Below are 22,521 nucleotides of genomic sequence, written 5' to 3' on the forward strand. Positions count from 1 at the left end.
GCAAATCTCTCCCAAGGGAGAAAATACATCTCTATCTATCTATTTAAGAAGTCAGTTTTGCCATGAATTGTGAGTTATTTAAGTTCATGTAATAAGCACCTGCACCATTTTAGGTTCAGAAATCAGAGAAATCAGGGTTGCTTTGTAATTATAGACTGAGAGAACTTAAAGAGGACATAGTCTGTTTATTTCCAGGTTCATTAGTATTATGTTTTTCCTGCTTAAATGTTCAAAAAGCTCTTTATTGTTCTCATGCTGCTGCACCTCCTTTCACCCTCTATCTGAAACCAGAGCCAACCGCTTGGATACATCCCGCCCCTTAGTCTATTACGTTTAATGTAGGAATTAGTTTCAGTCAGGTGTGTTGGAGAGAAACTCTGGGGGAACTTTTTCTATTAAGCTTTTGCAGTCCCTTTACATTCACAATTACGTAATCAACACACTACTGGAAATGGAAAACCCCAAAAAGCAGTATTGGGCCCTTTTTAATATGTGGCATTAGTGATAGCCTAAAGAGAGATGTAGCTTTGTCAACACCTAAATCTACTGTTAAGTGTGTTTTTACTAATAATAGTTACGAAGACTTAAATGACATGCTAAATTGTGACCAGCTTGAATGTCAACAATGTCCAATATGCAGTTATGGTCATCATTATTGTTGAAGGAATCAGGTGAACTGCTTATCATAGAATTAAAATAATGCAGTATGGTTTGGGGTAAACAACGTTTAAAACACTGCTGTCCCACAGACAACATTAAAAAAAAAACACGCTGAATACGTTTCGGTGGTTTGAAGCTTAGCAGCATAAGGATCACCCTCAGTTTCCTTGGAAAGTCGGAACAAGAGTAGGCACTAAAGGCCCGACCGACAGGCCTAGCATCCAGGATTTGAAAACAGATGTGTGTGGCCCTTCTTAGGGTTGAGAAGACATCTGAAAGAATTTTGTATACTCAACATATTTCAGAAATAGAAAAAAAATGTCTAACTGTTTTTTTTTTTTGCCTTGTTTTTCTTTCAGCAAAAAGACCTGGCCACCATCCTGGGAACTGCACATGAATATAAACATGACAGTGTCCTAAATGTTTGTTGTTGTGTTGTAAATTATGAAGTTCTGTTGATGAACTAGTTCATTTAAAAAATCTCATAAATAAATCATATATAAATATATTTGAAATCAAAATAAATAAATATATAAACATCTGTTTCATCATTTACAGTGTTAGCAAGGCACTCACCATATTGTTCAATACAGTCGTGATTGATACAAGTTATGATTGATAAAACTAGTAAATCTGTAGGCTGTTTTTTTTCCTCATTGCTATTGATATCAATTAAGAAATTAACTTATAGGGACAACCATAGCTGGTCAGGGTCAGGAACTTTCCAAAAACGACAGATCTTATAGGAGAAAGTTTATTGCTCACCTCTGTCCGGCAGAAGCCTCTTTCAGGTGTAGATTCTGAGACCATTTGGGACTCCAGCCTCAACGCATTTTAATCGCACTTATTTTTGCACCGCGGAACGTTTCTCACTGGATGAGTTTCAGGGGTACCGATTATACTGGAGCACCAACTAACGTTCATTACTTCAGACAACAACAAAACACAGTGAACAATAGTCAAACATGAACGAAGAAGCTGATGAGACCGCTTTGGTTGGCCCTGTGGATGGGACATTTTGTTTTAAAAAACGGACGGATGGAAGCGTCGATAAGAGCACGGTTGTTTGCAAATTATGCAAAAAGGAATTCTTATATCACCGCAGCACATCAAGCCTCAAGTATCACCTCAATGCAAAACATATAGCAGCTAGCGTGGAAGCTAGCGTGGACGTTAGCCCGACTCGGAGTACAAGGACCCACACCCGATTCGCGTTGATCAAACAGTGGCCTATGCAACAGAGAGATTTTATTTTTCATCAGGATATTGGAAGAATATGAGGGATTGAGGTCAATCACTGGCACTTTTTTATTTTATTTTAAATGGTACACTTTATGTTGAACTATTTATTACGTTGTTGGTGCAACTGGCACTTTATGTTGAACTGTTTATTGTTTTGGCCAAGGTTATTGAGAGAGTTGGACTGAAATTGATTAGATTTTTTAAATCAACTGTTGGTAAATCAACAAAGTCTGTTATGGCCTCTGAAGCAACAGAGATGTTTTCTAATAGTCAGGGTTTCCAATGTTCTGAATGTACTTGAAAGTATTGTGTTTTACTTAAAAAACAAAGTGTTATAGTTTACAGAAGGTCTACCTACCTATAGGCTACCTGAATCTCTGAAATGTACTATATTCCTAAATATGCTATTGCTACACTTTATGGCAAAAATTGCACTTTTCTGTTGGTCTTGGTTAAGTACCACCTTGAAAAAAATAAACAATGTTTTGTTGCTTAAGCTTATGTATTCAGTCATTATTCAATGGTATGTGAAAAAAAATTGCTTCTCACTGTTCTCAGGTCAAATATTTATATGTGATTAAAAATGCGATTAATTTCGATTAATTAATTACAAAGCCTCTAATTAATTAGATTAATTTTTTTAATCGAGTCCCAGCCCTAAAAGATATACACCGAGGGTCAGGATTAGATAACACTGCTGTATTCAACCCGGTATCAGGGCAAGACGTGAACATGTGACGATTTACCATGCTGGGAGACGTGAAGATGTCACGATTTCGTCCCTTCAAACGTGACAGTTACACGGTATTGTGAACATGGAGAACCAGTGGAGAAATACCCGGAAGTACTAAGCAAATAAAATAATGCTTTATTCCGAGTGTGCTTGCTTTTCTCTTTGGAAGTCATCACTGTTGGGGAAATGTTTTCCAAGGTCCATAACTTTGACCCAGTTTATCAGTTCAAACTGTCCTGACTGAGCACACGCACCTGTAACCTTGGCTGCTGTGCTCTCAGTGTTCTGTCTCCCTGTTCCTGCCTGTTGGATCAGCTGATAGAGGTGTTATGCTTCCATCTTGTTATGCACAATGTTGATTATTCTCTCTGAACTAGCTAAATACATGGGTTTAGGGTAGAATTCTTCAGAATTGACGTGGCAACTCTACCGTGAAGTCAGAGCCTCTGGCTGCTGTGACATGTGATGTGAATTCTCCGGACGATACTCCTAAATAATCCATCAGTGTTTGACATCAAAGCTCCTGCTCTCCTCATGTCTCTCTGAGTCCTGACTCTCCATTGCTACAGAGGTTTCCATTACAATCACATAAATGCATTGTAATACACGGTTCGGCTGCATTAAATATTACACATCTGCCATAGTTCTTTATTTATAGAGCAGACTTCTGGACAAACTGAATAACTGCCGCCGAAACTGAATACGTGACGTGGATCATAAATATATCAACAATTAAACAACATCTTACATTTATTTTCACAAAATACATCTCCTTGCAGTATAAATACTAATTTGGCTGAATTTTATATTCGATATGTATTTGGTAGATAGGCTTTATTTACCCCATAATGGTGCACAGCTAGATAGATAGAAAAAGACACCTAGTGGTTAAAGCACGCTATTGAATATTTTAGGGGGGAAAGTAGAAATGATAGAAATATAGAAAGAATAGAAAAAATCAAGAAGATGCTGTAAGTGATCTCTGCAATAAAACTGTTTAGTGCCGGATGTACACAGATATTAATAGGAGGATGTGCAAAACAGACAAACTAATAAGGCACTATATGTATTTTACTCTTATAAGATGTAGGTAGATAGTAAAATGAATGTGCAGAATATGACAGTTTATTGTTGAGGAACTTGCAACCAAAGCTTTTCATTCATTGCATAACGTTTTTTATGTAGTTGTGTATATGATACTGTATGTCAATAAACCGAAATCCTGAAAGGGATGTGCAAAATAGCCATTATATACAGTCTTTAATTAACTATTAGTAGAGAATAACAAGTAATGAATATACTTTATAGGGATCTGCAGATAAATGTTTAGTCTTTTCAAGCACCAACTATCAAATATCTCGCCTGATTGTTGGCACTTGACAATCACCTTCCCTTTATTTTACTCAGGTGTAACTGAAGTCTGATTTAAGGGTTGTTTATATTTCACATCATTAATCAGAATGTGGTCTAGTTAATAAAACATAATATCAAACATAATATTACTATTAACTTTATTGTGAAATAAATACACACAGCATACAATGCCATAATAACTTAATTTGTATTATTAGTGTAGGACACGTATGCATGTATACTGTAACATCTGAATATGTGTAGTTTTATTCAAGTTTTCACATAATTTTACAGGATATTGCTATAATATTTCACATTAATATCTGATTTGCAGACAGAAAGGTATATCCGTCATTTAACGGTAAGCTATTGAAATTCTGATTCCATAGATGTGTCTCCCATCACCCAAATCCCCTGAATATTCTCTCAACTCAGTAATTACATTCTTATATTCAAAGAAAATTAAAAAAATACAAGTCCCTGTCTGTCAGCTGTGCACCATTATGGTGTAAATACAGCCTGTCTACCGATTGGATCAAATATAAAAGTCAGCCGAATTAGTGTTGATACTGCGAGGAGACGCATTGTGTGAAAAATAAATTGAAGATGTTGTTTAATTGCTGATATATTTATGATCCACGTCACGTATGTTTCGGCGGCAGTTCTTCAGTTTGTCCAGAAGTCTTCTCATCAGGGCTCTATAAAGAGAGAACAACAGCAGATGTCTAATATTTAATGCAGCCGAACCGTGTATTATAATCCATTTATGTGATGACTTCCAAAGAGAAAAGCAAGCACACTCGGAATAAAGTATTATTTTATTTTTAAAACATGTTTTCAGATTTCATATCGCATAAACACCATATCCCAACATGCTTTGCGGCTAAAACATCCAATCAGCTGAGGATCACACTTAACATCACTACGTCTGTTTCTGGTATTGTGTTTATGACGGAGGTATTTTGTTATACACACATTCCTTCACATTTTAATTTACATTAAAGTATTTCGCGAGGCCTTCTAAAAATGTTTTAAATATAACTAGGGTTGTAGTTGAAGAGTTTGTAAATTAACATGAACCAAAGCTGTTGCATGGCAACGCAATCGCACAACGTCACGTCCAGTATTTCCACAACCACACACATCGATTTAATACATTTAAATTTGTTTACCACTGGTGGATGAGTTTTTACTATGGGAGATATTTCCTATGCATGGCCTCCGATTAGTAAGCTTTTTAAAATAATGATCCAACTTGGATGTTTTAATGGGTATTGGGTACATTTTTGGTAATATTTGTATTAAACTTTATAGCCGATAGTAGCCTATGACAAGTGGTGACTATGTGGTTAATATTGTTGAATTGTTACTTTGATGTACTCAGTGTTAGGGCTTTACACATTACAACAACGTTACACTGCCAATGTCTGTCTTTATTATCTGACCCTTTAAGATGTCCCTTACACTACCAGTGCTTTTTGGAAGAACTGTTGTCCCTCTCCCGATCCTCAACATAGGTTCTAGTTAGATATGAATTATGTTTCACATCCAATATCAATCTCTGTTATAAATGACTGTAACCTCAGTTCAAGCTAATTATTTGATGTGTGAAGACACCTCTATAATGTTATAACATATCAAGTGGGTATCAGTAAATATTTACAGACATCAGTTATGTACAAAATCAAGTTTATTACTATTTTGGTAAGATAAAAGAGCCTATGTAGCAAAACACAGGTTACAATATATGATAATGCACATGACAAAGTAAAGAAAAGAGGTGCTGCAGCACAGGTAATATGAGAAAAAAAGAAATTTTTCAACATTAAAGCATGGAAACATGTCACAGTAGAAGCACTCATTTCAAACTCAAATAAGCTTAATATGTCCGCTTTAATGTAAAAACTGCACACTTAATCAAATCCAGACGGAAACATCTACATGTTAGCTCGCTGTGTTAGCGTGCTAGTATTGTGCCTGTTAGCTAGCTAAACACCACGGGTTAGTTGTTAGACTGCTTTGTGTTTGGTGTCACTTTACTACCTTTGTATTCACTTAAAACAGTCAGCTAGCTGAAATCTGATTATTAAGTCAGAATGGCTGAAGGGAGCTGTGAAAATGAAGAACAGTAAAGGCAGATATATGGACACAATATGAACCTGAAAATAAGCATAATATGTCCGCTTTAACTATAGAACTGCATAAGGGCACCAAGTAACTTTCCACAAGTCAAGTCCCTTCTTCTGCGTCATCTTCATCATCATCATCTGAGCTGTTGTCACTTTGCCAGTCTTTTTCTTCTTCCATGTCCTCGTCCTCCTCCTCCACCAGCCTAGGACTGGGTTCCAGAATTCCTCTGTAGGCGCCTGCTACTGTCTGCTGTTTGAGTCTGAGGTCATGCAGATTTCTCCTTAGAAGACACATAAGGCCCTTGTACCCCTCCTCTGTGATTCCATTCGGATAGCCTACAAGTTACAGTATATAGCCAACATATAAATTGTGAAAATTATTCAGAGAAACTGTATTGAGGTCAAGAAAGACTAGAATGCAGTCAGACTCAAATAAAAACAAACAGATGGATAAAATCTTCTTTAAAGTGTGTTTGCCTTTGCTGGTTTGAAAAACATTGGCTTATGCATTTTAAAGTGAATAAATCCATGTGGTTCACTTACTTCCTGTCTGTGTGATCAATGAAGCTGGGGCCATCAGTGTCTGGACCTTTGATACAGAGTCCTTGAGGTACTGACAGTGCTGCATCATCTCCTTCACAAGGATCTGCTTTTCTTCAGTCAGTCGTGACAGAAGCATTTTTTGGTCAAACATCCCCTTCTTAGTGAGAATGTCCACACCGTCTGAGAATGAATATAAACATTTCACATTAATGAACACATTTTATTACTACAGTTTTGTAGATTAGAAATAAAATCTTTATACAGCACCTCTGTTGGGTTCCTGCCAAGGCCAGATCATGCTCTCTGCAGATTTGGTTGAGAGTTTCTCCTCAACCGAGTTGGTGTCAATAGGGTCACCATCAGGTTGCTGGTTGTACTTGTGGATGTCCTCTAGCAACCTGTTCTTTTCTTGGGCAACCTTTTGGGCAACCTTTTGGACGATCTTTTGACGCCTTTTGTTACGATCTGTATTGATAGTAAAACATAGATTACAAAAGAGCTGACGGGATTTAATCAACACAACCAATAAATGTCCCAAAATGCTTACCATTTTGTCTTTAAAGGTAGTGCTTTTTCTGGCAAATGCTCACGAAGAGTGCTTCTATTGAGATCTGCAAACAACCAGCATCTGCAGGACTGGCAGATGCACTTCCTAAATGAATAAGATAAAAAGAAGAAAACAAGTTTCAAACACAATCAAGGTCTGTTATTTGCACATCGCACACTAACAGGCACATTAACAGGCACACTAAAGGACAAAGTTTAATTTGGACAGCATTATTTAGTTTTTATGAACCGACTCCATCTATGTATACGTCAAAACAGCATTGTTCTTACCTTTACTGGCCCACTGTTTGACATCATCAACCCACAGTTCTAGCATGTCATCAGAGCAATTCAACTGGTCCTGCATTTTCTTCAGGCTCTCAGTTACAGCCTCTGTCTTTTCTGCTGTCTGCAAAATAGCAAAACAGAATCATGCCATTTTATAAAATAATTAAATGAAAATAAATCAAAAGTATGCATTTTAAGGAGGAAATTAACACAATAACATATTTAATGAATTTTCTAGCTCTAGTCCTGCACCACTGCAATGTCTATATGGGGGTGTAATTTTTATATATATTGGGTGGACTTAAATGTCTAATTTTACAGCTTAAAATAGTTATCTCCATTTCAATACACAAACATACTTTTTGGAATCTAGAGGACATGGCAATGTGGAGGCCATTCTCTTTGCGATGATTCCAGCCCATAGCATGGACTGTGAGCATGTCAGTTCTTGCTGTGAAGAAGAATACATCTCATTACAATGTTATAAAATATAAATGTGTACATTTACAGGAAGGCAGGGCCCAAACAAGTTCACAAACCTGACTTGGCCATGTATTTAGTTGTTAGGCCACATCTGGATAAGAAGCTGTTTACTTGTTCCACTTCTTCACCAAGAGTGGTGCCGGCACCCTCCTGGTTCCGTGCATTCTAAAAAATCTAAAGCATGAGGTAATCAATGTTGATGCAAATCTCAAGGTCAACAACTCATAACTTAAAACATTGTCTTGGATCAGTTCAGACTCATGTGTAGTGGTCAGATTTACCATTAATTGTTGTTTAAGTAATTCAAATCCTCACCTCGCATTTGCATCACAGACAAGCAATGTCTCATTTCCTTTAGGGGCTAAAGATGAGGCAAGGCTTCTGACACTTTGTCAAGATATGGTACATACCGACACGTCACGTCCATTGCCAAAAGTGAGGCACTCTGGAACCCTTTTTGGAGAAACATCGGATAGGCAAAGATTTCTCCTCTATACATATTTAAAGGTTTTAAAAAAATAAAAATAAAAACAGTGAGTACAAAGCAGATTGAAGGTAAGGCTTCAGATTATCTACAAATATTTTAATTGAAAATGATCAAGACAACTACCAACCTTTGAGAAGAAATCCATGCCTACACACAGCAATTTCAACACCTTCTTCATCCAACTTGTTGGCTCGCTTAGAGGTCTCCCTTGCTGCTCTCCAGTGAGATTCCCCACACATTGCTTTTCCTGCAGTCTACCAAAGTAAATCGTTTTTAGAGAATAATTATCAGAAGTTATTTCAAAACACTGGATAGTGGGACCCACTGACGGTATTATCAAACATGTAAACTATTACACACAAGTGTTTTGTGCTCGACTGCCAGATTCACCTGGATATGCAACTCCCTGGATAATAACAAACCTGTTTTTGGATAATTGGAAGGCTACAAATGTGTAATATATTCTGGATTAGAATTTAGCTGTTTTTTCAATCCAGTTTTACAGCAATAATGTTTATGATAGTTTGACCGCATTGCTAACCTCATCACCCTGTCATTTGGTCTCAACACTTCTATCCCATCTCCAAAGAAATATGAAGGCAACTGTGTTACTACTATTTTAACTTCTATTAGTTATTAAGAAAGGTGAGATACATTTTGCTCTGCTTAATTTAAAACTCACACTTTTGACAGCCCCTCGAACATCCTCCACAAAAGTGGAAACCTCAGAGTCTTGGGCTAAAAACACTCCGTCAAAGAAGCCTGGCTCTTCACTCCTATAAGAAAAGGAATTTTAGATAACCACTCTAGTTACAAATTGAACATAGTAATAATATTAATAATTATATTTAAAGCACATCTTTCAAAACAAGGTTATAAAGTCTAACATAAATATTTTAGATTCAACAGCTGTAGTTTTAACAGCTATATAACAGGAAAGAACTATAGCTACTAATTGCTCCTGTGGGGATTGTCCACTGTACTGAATGTATGTAAGTCGCTTTGGATAAAAGCGTCTAACAAATGACATGTAATGTAAAAAATAAATAAAAATAGCAATCCCAATGTCAAATTAAAATACAAGAACTAAGGACAATTGCTGTGTCAATGTAAAAAACTTACTGGTTTGTTTTCTGGAACCTGTAAAGTTTCCTATTGCCATCTACTGAAACAGCCACCATTTCAGGGCTACAGGCTGGACAGACAAATGGCTCTTTACCCAGGAGTTTATTCTCTTCGAATGTGCAGTACACATACTGCAGAAAGCTTCTCTGAAAAGCATCTGCATTCACCTTGCCAGTCTGAAATAAAAATACATTATATGTGTTATCATATTTTGTATCATATCTCGCTCATCCATATTTGGCCATAAATATATTTATTATGATAATACATGTATTTGTTTTTCAGCTTCACATTTGTACTTACTCTTCCAAACTGCTTTGTTCTCTGGTCCAACATTGCAGTAAAGGCTTGTCTAGACATTCCTGGAGCTGCCGTCTTCATAGCCTCAAAGGAATGGAAGAGATCTGGGTGGAACAGGGTCTGTGCTTGCCTGGTAGCTGGCCAGTATCCACTCCTAACCAAGTCATTGAATTCTGGACCCCATTTCTTAGTGCAATGTTTGCATGTTAGCTCTGGAACATTAAGATCGTAACGGCCTAAGAACACATAAAGAAAAAAACAATAACAATGAATTAGAGTAATGTATTAGTTTAAAAATACTTTAAAAAAAACAATTTCACCAAAACCTACCATTTATGCACACCAATATGATAGGTCTACCAACAGAGACTGCAACATCAACAACTTCACAAGAACATATCCTTGAAGGAAAGGATGTTGGAAGCAAATGGTCTGCAAGGTCAAAGTACAATCAGGATGAGATTTAACAATGTTGTAATTAAGCACTATGATAACAGAATGCAATTTGAGATTAAAATGAGTTTTTTTGTGAGGGGGAAAAAAGGCTGATCAATTTTTAAAAAATAGGACACTAACCTTGTTTAGAAATGATGTATTTGCCATCCTGGAGTTTCACAGACTCTGTTGGAGGAATGTACTTGTAAAATCCATTACAGGTGGTTTGCCTACTGTGCAGAGTGTGTTTTGTATGAACCAAGATATCACACTCTGCACAAAACCCACTCTGATGGCATACATTCCTCACAACGGATGACAGCTTCTTCCAGGAGACAGTGATTGCAGGTCATCTTGACGATATTCTTAGTTATTAATAAGTTCTGTGGCCTCGCCTGTTGCCAACACTGTTGAAACTCTTTTTGCCTTTGAGTCCAAGATGACAATGGTGGCACATCGCCAACATCTTGCTCCTTAATGGTCTCAGAGTCCCGTAGAAGGTTTTCTAGTCTCTGCATATTGAAATCTTTAAATACCGAAATATAAATACATACAATGAGGAAAACATTTCATATGAAACATACCTTATCTAGAAAAAGTCTTCAAAAGTAGCTTTTTTCTTACCAGGATCTTGGTAGCTTAGACATGGTGTTGTTATGGTGGAACTACTGCATGGAGGAGTACCATCTGTTTGGGGGGGAAATTATTCAAACCCATTAAACAGATTATTTTAGCTAATTGACAGATTTAAAGAAATGTTACAAAAACACCAACCTTCAGCAAACATGACAAATATCAAAGCTCAATGTATTTTTTTTTGCATTATCATGTCATTTACATCCGCTTATTGGTTTTAGTCCTTAGTCCTCTGACAAAATCGATGTGCAAATATATAGAAATATGAAGTATCAACAGCATTATTAAACCAGTGGCTACTTTAAATCACATATACTGACTTTGATTAAATTCATAAAATGTAGACTAACCATTAGAATAACTTTTTTTCCTTCGTTTGCTGCTGGCCACACGTTGCCCATCTTGGTCTCTCTTCCACCAGCTCACTTTTGGACGTGGTTCGTCTTCTTTTTGCGTCTTCTTTTTGCGTCTTCTTTTTGCGTCTCCTTGTTGAGTCTCCTTGTTGGGTTTCCTTGTTGAGTTTCTTTATGGACATGGAATGTAATGAAACACAGAGGGAGAAAAAATGGGCATTAAATAACTGGATTTAAATAATGACACTTTGGGTATAAAAAAAACAAGAAACTTGCCTGTGTGTCCTCAACATATGCATCCCCAAGCAGAAGAAGAGCTTCTAGTTTGTTGGTTTTTTCAGTTTCTTTCGACATTGTGCTGAAACAAAAAAAGAAGGTGTTAGTTAGATCATAGATGTAGCTGTAATTTAAACTAGCCTAATATTAAGTGAATTAAAGTTTAGACCAACATCAGCATTATGAGGGAAAGGTATGATTAAAATGTTTTGGTATATGGCATTGATGTTATTCTATTAGCAATGGAGGAACAAGAGTATGTAGTTCTCCTTTGAAACCCCACCCCTGGTTTTAACAATAATTCAGTTATTCAGTTAGAAACACCCAGTGTATTCTCGATTAGAGCTCCTCCAGAGAGCCTCCTCGATGCTCTGTCCTCGATCCTCGATGTGCATCTTGAGAAATTAGATGTCCTTCAACATCGCGCGCTGAAATACATTTCCGGGTCACTACCGGAGGACCGAGGAGTCGAGGAGGGGAAATTAGAGAATTTAGAAGCCTTCAATGACAATGAGTGTTTTTACAAAATGAAACCTTAAACCAATATCATGACAGCCTTAACCAATCTTTTCACAATTTTAAGCAAGTGGCATTGTGCAGTTCTGCTATGATAGGAGGCGGATGGGAAACTGAGGCTGCCAACGTGCCACACGCCATTAATCTTGAAACCTTAACACGTTAAAATCAAATATGAATGCAAATTAATCAGACTACCAAGTTTGGTATGGCAGTGAAAGGCAAAGAAAGCTGAGAAATTGGCACAAGTTACAGACATGTATTAGCGGCAGCAATTATACTACCATACAAGCATCTTCCTTGTGTAGCAAATCACACATTTGTTTTAATTGACAGCTGACATTTTTTTTTAAGCATTTGAAAAGTTGACTATCAACATGTCTGTTATTTTGAAGAAACATACAATGCCAAAAATAATGTCTGGAACTGGGTACTGGTACATTTACTTAATTAAAAGGAGCTGATTTATTCTTCCACCACTGATAAATTATGGTCAAGGCTAGACTGTGACCACCTCATCTATATTCTGGGTCTTTAAAAAGCTTTTAGCTTGACAGCTCTGAGTACTAACAATAGCCTTGTGTGTTGTTTATGTTTACACTGCTCACGGTGAGTGGATTTGGAGGGAGGCTTGAAGGGACAAGCTGTCAGTGTTTCCATCTTGGCAACTTTCTCAAATCTGTAAGGGATCTTTGGAGCTAATGCTGTTTTTATTGAAAGATTGCGGTAACAATTGGCTCGGTTCTGCTTGGATAATGTTAGATTACTCTTTGATATTTGCTTTTCACTGTTTACACTTTTTCTCACCTCTAATGCCACCCCAGTCTCATGGCATTTCGTGTTCACCAACACGATTTCCCCCTTTTTTTGGTGTTGCACAGCACGATTTTAAAAGCAATATATTTATATTGGTAGTCACGGCATTACGTGTTATAGGAAGACCGGAAGCTGTGTGGTTCATAAAAACATGTTCTTACTCAATATCAAGCCACAATTATTGCTTTTATTTTAAATCGTATAATTTCTGACTTTTGTTTCCGTCTGTGAGGAAAATAAATGGGGCTCAGAGCCTCAGAATACTGAAATCTGTATTTTTTAAATCTTTTTTTCCTTCTAATTTGTTATTCTTTTCAAAAGAACACACTGTTATTTACTCACCAATAACACAAAATTATCCTTGTTTTAATTTATTTGTTTAATTCCATAATCTCGGGCTTTTTTGGCGTCCGTCAGGAACTGAATTTCAAAATAAAAATAACCAGAAACAGACGTAGGCATTTCGAGCGATTACCACAGATCCTCAGCTATGGTTTAAGCTCGCTGATTGGATGTTTTAGCCGCAATGCATGTTGGGATTTGGTGTTTATATGATATGAAATCGGAAAAACATTTTAAAAGAATAAAAGAATACTTTTTTCTGAGTGTTCTCACTTTTCTCTTTGAAAGTCATCACATAACGGCATTGTAATACACGGTTCGGCTGCATTACATATTACAGATCTGCCGTAGTTCTTTATTTATAGAGCCCTGATGAGAAGACCTTTGGAAAAACTGGAAAAAATGCAGCAGAAACTGAATACTTGACGTGGATCATAAATATATCAACAATTAAACAACATCTTAAATTTCTCTTAACACAATACGTCTCCTCGCAGTATCAACACTAATTCGGCTGACTTTTACATTTGATCTAATTCATAGATAGGTTATATTTACACCATAACGGTGCACAGCTGATATAAAAGGACTTGTAGTTTTTAAAGATATTACTGATTTTCTTTGAATATAAGAATGTAAACACTGAGTCTGAAATAGTATAGCAATATGCTGTAAAATTATGTGAAAGCATGAATAAAACTACACATCTTCAGATGTTGTACATAAGTGTCCTACACTAATAATAAAAAGTTATTATGGCTGTTCGTACCTTGTGTGCAACGCCTAGTGGTTAAAGCACGTTATTGAATTATTGTTTTTATGTGTTATATTTGATTAAAAGAATATTAAGAGTACATACTTTCCTAGGGGGAAAGTAGAAGGTCAATGATAGAAATATAGAATATAAAAAATCAAGAACATACTATAAGTGATCTCTACAATAAAATATAGATTTTGCGAAACACAATAGCCAGCATGTGTAGTTCTGGGGGGGGCTTTCGATTCCAGTTTTGGATAGTCTGGCGTGGTTTCGTTCCATTTGTTTGACACTCGTCGTAACCTTGGCGCACTGCCACTGCAACATCCAATCCCAGAGCTTGAAGATTAATCACGGGGACCGTAGTCCTAAACGATAGCTGGGGATTATGGGTAGTGTAGTGCCTTCGGCCTTCCTAAACTCCTAGAGGCCTACGTCTTTTTCCGGTTATTTTTATTTTGAAATTCAGTTCCTGACGGACGCCAAAAATGCCCGAGATTATGGAATTAAACCAATAAATAAAAACAAGGATAATTGTGTGTTATTGTTGAGTAAATAACAGTGTGTTATTTTGAAAAGAATAACAAATTAGAAGGAAATAATAACAATATTATGTATTATTAGTGTAGGACACTTATGTATGTAAAAAAAGATTTAAAAAAATACAGATTTCAGTATCCTGAGGCTCTCAGCCCCATTTACTTTCCTCACAGACGGCAACAAAAGTCAGAAATTATACGATTTAAAATAAAAGCAATAATTGTGGCTTGATATTGAGTAAGAACATGCTTTCATGAACCAAACAGCTTCCGGTCTTCCTATAACACCAGTGGTTAATTTGAGCCGGATCCTGCCGGAACAGGATCCGGCACCTCTTCATTTTGGCCACCCTGTGTTCCGGCACCTATTTGGGCAGATCCGGTACCTCTCACAAAAAATAAAAATAAAAAATGGTTAAAATGAAATAAAATATGCAGATATTAATTTACAGAAAAAATCCCAAGAATTTCATGTCGTTTATTAAGATTAAGATTTGAAAGAGTCGGAGATCTGTGTTGACGCACTGAAAAGCTGGACCAATGGACAAACGTCTTTCACTTTTGAAATTCGCCACATGAGGAGCACGTCGCAGAGAGGAAGAAACGGTGATTCAATGCAAGCATGTCAAAAAGACAGTTACATTTACTGTCTTTCTTCAAAAAGAAGGAAGAGGTAATAGACACTTCAAAACGAGTCAGAAAAGCCTCCACAAGCAGCGACGAGGGCAGCTGCAGCGGTCATGTTGATGGTCAAGACCAGGAGGAGGTTAGCGCCGCAACAGCTAGCCAGCTAGCTAACCGACAGCTAGCCAAGCCCGGGCAGGAGGCTGGCACCGTGGCAGCAGCGGGTCAGGTTCACCGCCAGCCGGAACAGGAGCCAGCTACCGTCAGCCAGGTGGACCACCAACAGCAACGGGTGGGTACCCTGGCATCAACTAGCCCGGTACAACAGCCGGAGCAAGAGGCGAGCGGAACCGCAACATCAGCTGGCTTACAGCAGGAAGATTCAGTAGGAGAGGAGAGCGCATTGAGCGTAGAAGAGTGTGGGACGTCCAGCGACAGGTCAGGGATGGGATGCACAACTGTTTGGACAGAAGCTCAGCTAAAAGTGAAGCAGACTTACTATCCCTGGCTTTTTAGGGGAAAATCAGGTTTGGGTTGCACAACGTGTAAGGCGGTGGGGACTTTGGGGGCAGAGAAGACGTCGGGGATGAAACTTGCAAAAGAGTGGGTTTTATGCACAGTAACCTCATCTGCTTCAGATATTATAAAACAGCAACGCGCACTCAGAAAAAAAAGTATTTGAACATGCCCGTACCAAGGCTCACCTAGCAGCAGCAAGCATTCTTGAAAAGGCAAAAGTGGACACTTTAGGACAGTCTATAATTAATAGTCAGTCTGAACAGATGGCCACTACAGCTCGCGTATTTCGCACTGCGTACAAGGAGGCTAAACGCCACCGTCCCGCATATGGCTTCGAACAGGAGATTGATTGCCAAGAATTAAATGGACTCGATATGGGGAGAATTTTACATTCCAATGTTGCATGTGTAAACATACAGAAACATATTTCTGAAGAAATGAAAAGAAAACTGTTTGAAAAAATAGTACAGTGCACTCCCAAAATCAGTGTAATGCTGGATGAGTCAACCAGTTTAAGCAAAAAGAGCTGCTTGATAATATACCTTAGGGCTCAGTTGCCCGATATGGACAAGCCTACAAACATTTTTACTGAACTCGTAGAGCTAGAGGATCTAACTGCTCAAGGTATTGTCCACAAACTGTTGTCTGCTCTGGAGCGCCTGCATTTGACACATGATTTTCTCTCTAAGACCCTCATTGGAGTAACTTGTGATGGTGCTTCGGTTATGTTAGGGCGTAAAAGCGGAGTGGCGAGTCGGCTCCAGGCCATGTTTCCCAACATTACTGTGTGGCACTGCTCAGCCCACAGGCTTGAGCTTGCAGTCGCAGACGTAGTGAAAGAGATGGGTGCTATAAATCACTTTAAAATATTGATGGACAAGATATATGCACTGTATAGCACATCTAACAAAAATCGAATGGAGCTGAGAGAGTCAGCTGAGAGCTTGGATGTCCAGCTATGCAAAATAGGTCGTATTTTAGACACTAGATGGGTGGCATCAAGTTTTAGAACCGTTGAAGCAGTGTGGAAGAACTACCCAGCACTTTACAAGCATTTCACAACTGCATCAGAAGATCCCTCCCGTAACAGTGTCACAAAGCAAACATACAGTGGGCTTGCTATGCGCTTATCTTTGCATGCGTTTGTGAACAATTTAGGCATAATGTACGATGCATTGCAAGAATTATCTGAGCTCGCAGTCGAGCTTCAAAAACGAGACATTACCATCATTTCAGCACACAAGTCAGTTTGTCGGGAAATCAGGGTACTTGAGGCCATGTTGGATCGGCCAGGTCGCTACACTGAACTGAGCCAAAGGGGAATTGAGGAAAACTCTTTCCATGGCATCACGCTGAATGGAGGAAAATCAAGCGACAGATCACTCGACCCCAAGCAGTTTTTTCTAACTGTGGCCAAGAACTTGGAGGACCCTATGTTATCTCAAGGAGGCCGGATGCCAGATAAAACTGGATATAACAAGTTCATTGAGGAGTTGAAGGTGCTTTACGCACAATACTGGCCCGAGGACGCAGGTGCGCTGTATGGAGAGACTGAGGTCGAGTCACTGTGTCAGCGCTTCAACATTGCCAACCCGTGCGCAGTCATACGGGCCTACAGAACGTACAGAGAATCAGATGGTAAAGACACCCCCGATGAGCTGATGGAGTTACTTGTTGCTGTCAACAGCATTCCCATTGCAAGTGCTGAATGTGGGCGCGGATTTTCTCAAATGAACTTGATTTGCACTCCCAACCGTAGCTCTTTGCTCACATCCACCATGTCATCTTTACTCTTCCTAAATCTTGTTGGACCCCCCCTGGCTAATTCAATCCAGTCCCGTACGTGAGGTCCTGGGTGGCCAAAGGACACAGAACTGCCACAGACACACGCAGTAAAAGCAGAAAAAAAGAGATAGAGGACAATCCGGACAAGCTCGTGATGTGGGGTGTTTTAAACAACTAAATATGGTGAGCAAACATACTGTCTATTAATAGTCCGTCGTGCCAATCTTTGAATAGGCCCAATAAATATTTTTTTTACACGTTAAACCTGTTGAGAAATTAATTGCTGGCTGTATACTGAAGTCCCACCTGTGGTGATGTGGGCATTTGCCTATGTTGTGCGTACTAGCCTAAAAAAGTATAAATTATCGTCATAACATTTATACCATGGATACTATTTGAAATTGAGGCTTGTAAGTCCCACAGCGTTGCAAGTGGACATTTTCATGTTGTTTTCAGCACCTTTTCTGTATATGTTCCGGGACCTGTACGCGTCTCGTCATCCCTGAGCTGTCATATGTACTTTGCGTTCCGGCACCTTATGATTTACAAATTAAGCACTGTATAACACGTAATGCCGTGAGACTACCAATAGAAATACATTGCTTTTAAAATCGTGCTGTGCAACACGAAAACAAGGGGAAAATCGTGTTGGTGAACACGAAATGCCATGAGACTGGGTTGCCAATGCTTACATGCTTGAACTAATGACAGAGCCTACAGAGTACAACCACACACATTTGTTTTTAAATGGGGGAGTGTTTTTTGCAAAAATGCCCTGATTTTTCTTCAAAGTGTTGAAAGGTGTAAAGGTGCAATTTTCTGAAGGTAGATATGGTGCAAAATGCGAGAGCCTGTAAAACCTGATGTGAGCACTTGCAGAAAAAAAATCTGAGCTTGTGTGCATACATTTACACTTGTATAAAATATCCACGTAACTGTGAACCAAATGTACTTGCAGAAAAATACATATTTTTTAAATATATTTTCCATTACAACTGCAACTTGGTTATTACAACCTCTCAAATCAGTCATTACAACTTGACGAATCTGCTCTGTGGCAGTATAAATTGACGAATCTGCGGTCTAGACTTTTGCTACACTTCTTGCGATAAATGTGTCGCAAAAGTAATTTTCACCTGTAGATGTGGGGGAGGGAGGGGGGTTGGAGCGAAGGGGCGGAGCTATCAGAACAACGAGGCTCGAGTCAGTCACACCCATAGTCAGGTCGAACCGGATGACTGCGGGGCTAACGGCCCCTACACACGGCGGCGTGTGTTGCCGCTTCAACGCTTCTGCCCATTCACTTTGAATGGGGCGACGTCACGATTCGCCGAACTGCATTGTGGGAGCAAAGCGTAGCTTCTCTCGCGGTGCTCGCTGCAAAAGTAGAGCAATGTTCTACTTTTGCCGCCTCGACGGAGGCGTCAGCCAATCGAATCATATGCCAGTACAAGCTCCAGCCAATCAAACCGCGTGCTTGTGTGTCTGGGGCGGGAGATTCATGTGATTCGTTGTTGGTCGAGTTTCAGCCCCCCCCCCCGCCGGCAAGCGACAACGCACGCCGCCGTGTGTAGGGGCCTTGACGGTTCGTGTCGCTACCAGTCTGCTGACATGGCGTGTCAATCAACGGTAAGTTTTGCCCATTACTTGCCCAGTATTACTTTGAATATTATTATTGTGATTGAGGATTAAATCCGCTTTGAAGACCACCGTTTTATATCGTGCAGTTTAGCGGCAAAATAACGTCAGTTAGCCAGCTAACGCTAGCTTTGTTGAGTTTGTGCAAGCTAAACAAGTAGTGGTTGTAGTCTAGCAGTAATTAGTATATTATAGCCTACTGCTTTGGCACTAACGGTTGATAACCGTTTATGAAAATAAAACCAATTGAACCTATACTAAAATAATGACAAGTTTTATAATTGTCTTGGGCTCCTGCTGTGTTTTTAAAGCCTTTGTAAATTATCCATAGGAGGTACCGCACTGTGAATGAATCAAAGTAAATATATAAGGTGTCATGAACTCATCTGTCCATCAGACAGAGAGTAAGTAAGTAAGTAAGTAAAAGTTTATTTCTAAAGCACCCCTCCCAGCACGAATGCACAGAGTGCTGTACAAAATATAGCAGTCAAAACAATTAGGCCAATATGGCACTAAGGCATAATAATAACAAAGCATAACATGACAGGAAAATAGAATAAAAACTTAAAAACAATATACAAACATGAAACCAAGTGCAAGAGGACCAGTGATCGACAGTGACAGGACAGTGACGTGATGAACGGCCTAAGACTGCTCAAACGCCTGCTTAAATAAGTGCGTCTTTAGGTGTCCCTTGAACAGGTTGAGAGCTGATGTGCCTCCTGTCATCATTAATGGACGTCTCTTTAAAGTGACCGCTCAGAGGAGAGGAGTTCACATTTCTCTAACCGCCTGCTGCTTTCCCTCATCTCTCCTCGGTTCCCCTCCTCGGCTCCTCCGCTCGCATGTCCTGTGGGCGGCACTAAGTCTCGAGGATAGGAGTCGAGGAGGGGAGTCGAAGAGTGGAGTCGAGGAGGGGAGTTAGAGAAATGAGAAAGGGCCCATGGCTCTGCGTTGTTCCCCATTCATTTAATAAACAGGATTTGCACATTTGGTTCCCCATTTCGACCACCTTTTGGAGAAATAACCAAGTTAGTTTTATTTCTAAATATTAGATATCAAATGTCTCACGTCAGTGTGACATACAGAGCACTTTTATCAGTTTTAAGTCAAACACTCATAACCATTTGAATCTGATATAGTGCTTTTAACTTATGAGGACATGTTTACTTGGTCTATCTCAGAGAGCGCCAGATTTAGAGGTTGTACCTGAAGGACCACTTGAGTTTGAAAAGGCGGGCACAGGTTCAAGTATTCAAATGTTGTTCATTACACCCTGATAATGTTGGGTCTTACAGCTACTTGCCTTAATAGAAAAATCACAAGGGCATTGGGAAAACTGCCTTAGTTTGGTAGACAACAACAACAACAACAACAACAACAAGAACAACAATAATAACATATTAGATACAGATAAACATTGCCTATTAACTGTCCCTTCAATAAAATGTCTTCTGAGATCTCCTTAGGTTATACTGAAATCTTCCGAAGGTATACAGAGACATCTGCTGGCAAAGCACATCAACAACATGGTGGGAGTGAAGAATGTTAATTGTGTTACAGTTTGATGCTAACACATGCTAACCTATTGCACTACAGTCATGTTATATGTGTGTTTCTGGTAAAGATAACACAAGTTGTTTGCCCTTGCCTAAAGTTTGATTTACAAAGACAAATATATATACTGGCTTGGGTGTATTGTGGTTAGATTGATACAACCTGGCAGAGAAAAGCAACAGGGTCCTTAATAATGAAAACAAAAAACAACAACATTTTAAGCTTTTTTATTGTTAATCTGTGAGGTTTTCTTGTGAAATCGTATTTGTCTGTCATATTTGTCAACATATGAGTCAAAGAGTTTTCTCCCTTTTCTTCACAGTTCTTTATTTTTTTACCCACAGTGAGCCTACTACGCGGTGAGGAGAGCATCTTGACAAATGATGCAACATATTTGAAGGTCATTGTTCATTGTACAGTTTGAGTGCAAACATGATTTCATAACGTAACTTCAAGGTGACATTTGAGTTGGCTCTACGGAATTATAATCAGGCTTTTTCAATCTGATAAAGTACGTTTACTCTGTTCCAGTATATAAACAGGGACGACTAACAGTGAGTGCAGTACAGTGCTCACTCTCAGCCATGATGATCCCTGTTGTGCTCTCTGCAGCCCTGCTGCTGCTGCTTCCTGGGACTCTGACTCAAAGTAAGCTTCAGGACAATTTATAAAACTTTATCCAAAATAATTGTGATTATTTACATTTTAAATACATTTCCCCCTGTTTTATTTCAGGTTTTAGACAGGTTCCCATTGATGTGGTGGTGGAGAACAGCTTGCATGACATTAAACGTCTGACCTTCAGCACACATGTGGCTTACAGAGGGATCCTGCTGGGTGCGCTGAAGGGACTCATGGACACAAATGCAAACTTTAAGTAAGATCGTAAAATCAGTTTTTGACTTTAGAAGGAACTCTAATAAACTCGGACAACCTTGACAGTGTTCCGATCCTCTGCCAGAGACTTATCTTGCGGTTGTTGTGGTTCAACCTGAATGCTTCTGTGATGCTCATAGTAGCAGCAGTTTTTTTCAAATACTCCAAGTAACTTAATTTATAGTTGTTAATTGTTCTTCTGTTTGGTCCTGCAGGTTCACATACTCAGATGATCCACACTATGGCCCGTACCTGGAAAGTGTGAATGGGGTGGCTGGAAATGATAAAGACCATACATACTGGCAGCTAATGGTCAAGACTGCAGATGGCAAAGTCATAATACCGGACGTTGGTAAGTCTACTATTCAAATGTCTGTCGATTACCCTTTCTTAAGATGTGACTTTACCTTAAATCAGATTATGATAAACTTTATGTCTCATTATTTTTTATAGGCATCGGATGTTACATTCCCAAAGCAAATGAGCAAATCATTCTGACATTTTCGAAGTGGTGAAGATTCAGCAGCCATTGTTGGAATTGATTGTTGGACAATAAGTGATCAACCCCACAAAATGTTTCTGTATAAAATGCTTAATGCTTATATCATCCTAATACAAATATGCATGTGTTGTCATTCCTTTTATTTCCTTTTTTTTGTTGGTTTTAATGTTTTTCAAAGGGAAATAAAAAAAAGTTTCAGCTGTCAACATGTTTTGACAAAAGGCCTATCAACTTTTTAGAGCACATGTTGTAATACAATGAGCATCACAAATGGAATTCCAATCAATTGTCTCAAACATTTTGACCTACAATGTGATTCTACAGTAAGCCATCTTAGGAAATGTCCCAAAAAATAAGTTTACCCTTTGTTTTATAGAGTTGGTGATTTTGTTAGTTTGTTGTGTTAATGATGTGTCCATTTATCTTGTCCTTTCAATTAAATTACATTCGCTTTAATGGCA

At 38.7% G+C, this 22,521-nt stretch overlaps 2 protein-coding genes and 1 long non-coding RNA gene across 11 annotated transcripts in view; 2 read left to right on the forward strand and 1 right to left on the reverse strand.

The window, feature by feature from the left end:
* LOC307035235 (uncharacterized protein) overlaps nt 1-2,410 on the forward strand; it is a 31,532-nt gene extending 29,122 nt beyond the window's left edge. The window contains exon 9 of one of the 2 annotated variants that reach the window (XM_079674326.1): nt 1,020-2,410. In XM_079674326.1, the coding sequence (XP_079530452.1) occupies nt 1,020-1,057 (38 nt within the window). In that variant the 3' untranslated portion in view covers nt 1,058-2,410. The remainder of the gene's footprint in view (nt 1-1,019) is intronic. The other variant, XM_079674325.1, reaches the window with a different exon arrangement.
* Nucleotides 2,411-5,711: 3,301 nt separating this feature from the next.
* LOC307035312 (uncharacterized protein) lies at nt 5,712-10,603 on the reverse strand. 8 transcript variants are annotated; one of them, XM_079674453.1, is made up of 14 exons: nt 10,466-10,603; nt 10,220-10,321; nt 9,893-10,125; nt 9,684-9,765; nt 9,147-9,240; nt 8,592-8,718; nt 8,293-8,430; nt 8,034-8,151; nt 7,854-7,945; nt 7,498-7,615; nt 7,208-7,312; nt 6,928-7,125; nt 6,661-6,840; nt 5,712-6,453 (listed from the first exon to the last, which is right to left on the reverse strand). In XM_079674453.1, the coding sequence occupies exons 12-14, from the start codon at nt 6,956-6,958 to the stop codon at nt 6,218-6,220; spliced, it is 447 nt and encodes a 148-aa protein (XP_079530579.1). In that variant the 5' UTR covers nt 6,959-7,125; nt 7,208-7,312; nt 7,498-7,615; nt 7,854-7,945; nt 8,034-8,151; nt 8,293-8,430; nt 8,592-8,718; nt 9,147-9,240; nt 9,684-9,765; nt 9,893-10,125; nt 10,220-10,321; nt 10,466-10,603; the 3' UTR covers nt 5,712-6,217. The 8 variants fall into 8 exon arrangements, 7 of the variants coding, with proteins under 7 accessions (XP_079530579.1, XP_079530580.1, XP_079530581.1 ...); XM_079674454.1 differs by lacking the exon at nt 9,684-9,765; XM_079674455.1 differs by lacking the exons at nt 9,893-10,125; nt 10,220-10,321; nt 10,466-10,603 and having other exon boundaries at nt 8,592-8,711; nt 9,587-9,694.
* An 11,171-nt stretch (nt 10,604-21,774) lies between these two features.
* On the forward strand, nt 21,775-22,266 carry LOC307036382. Its single transcript, XR_013807342.1, has 2 exons — nt 21,775-21,910; nt 22,012-22,266. It is a non-coding gene; the product is annotated as an uncharacterized lncRNA (long non-coding RNA).
* The last annotated feature ends 255 nt before the right edge of the window (nt 22,267-22,521 follow it).

This window comes from Notothenia rossii (genome assembly GCF_949606895.1).
Source record: "Notothenia rossii genome assembly, chromosome: 4".
In the NCBI taxonomy this organism is placed as follows: domain Eukaryota; kingdom Metazoa; phylum Chordata; class Actinopteri; order Perciformes; family Nototheniidae; genus Notothenia; species Notothenia rossii.

What these genes read in the sequence shown, in the direction of transcription:
- LOC307035312 (XM_079674454.1), bottom strand. Translation starts at nt 6,958, where the DNA reads ATGATCTGGCCTTGGCAGGAACCCAACAGAG. An exon ending in TTGGCAGGAACCCAACAGAG is followed by an intron (nt 6,841 to 6,927) that starts GTGCTGTATAAA and finishes ATTCATTCTCAG; the next exon opens with ACGGTGTGGACATTCTCACT. An exon ending in ATTGATCACACAGACAGGAA is followed by an intron (nt 6,454 to 6,660) that starts GTAAGTGAACCA and finishes TGTAACTTGTAG; the next exon opens with GCTATCCGAATGGAATCACA.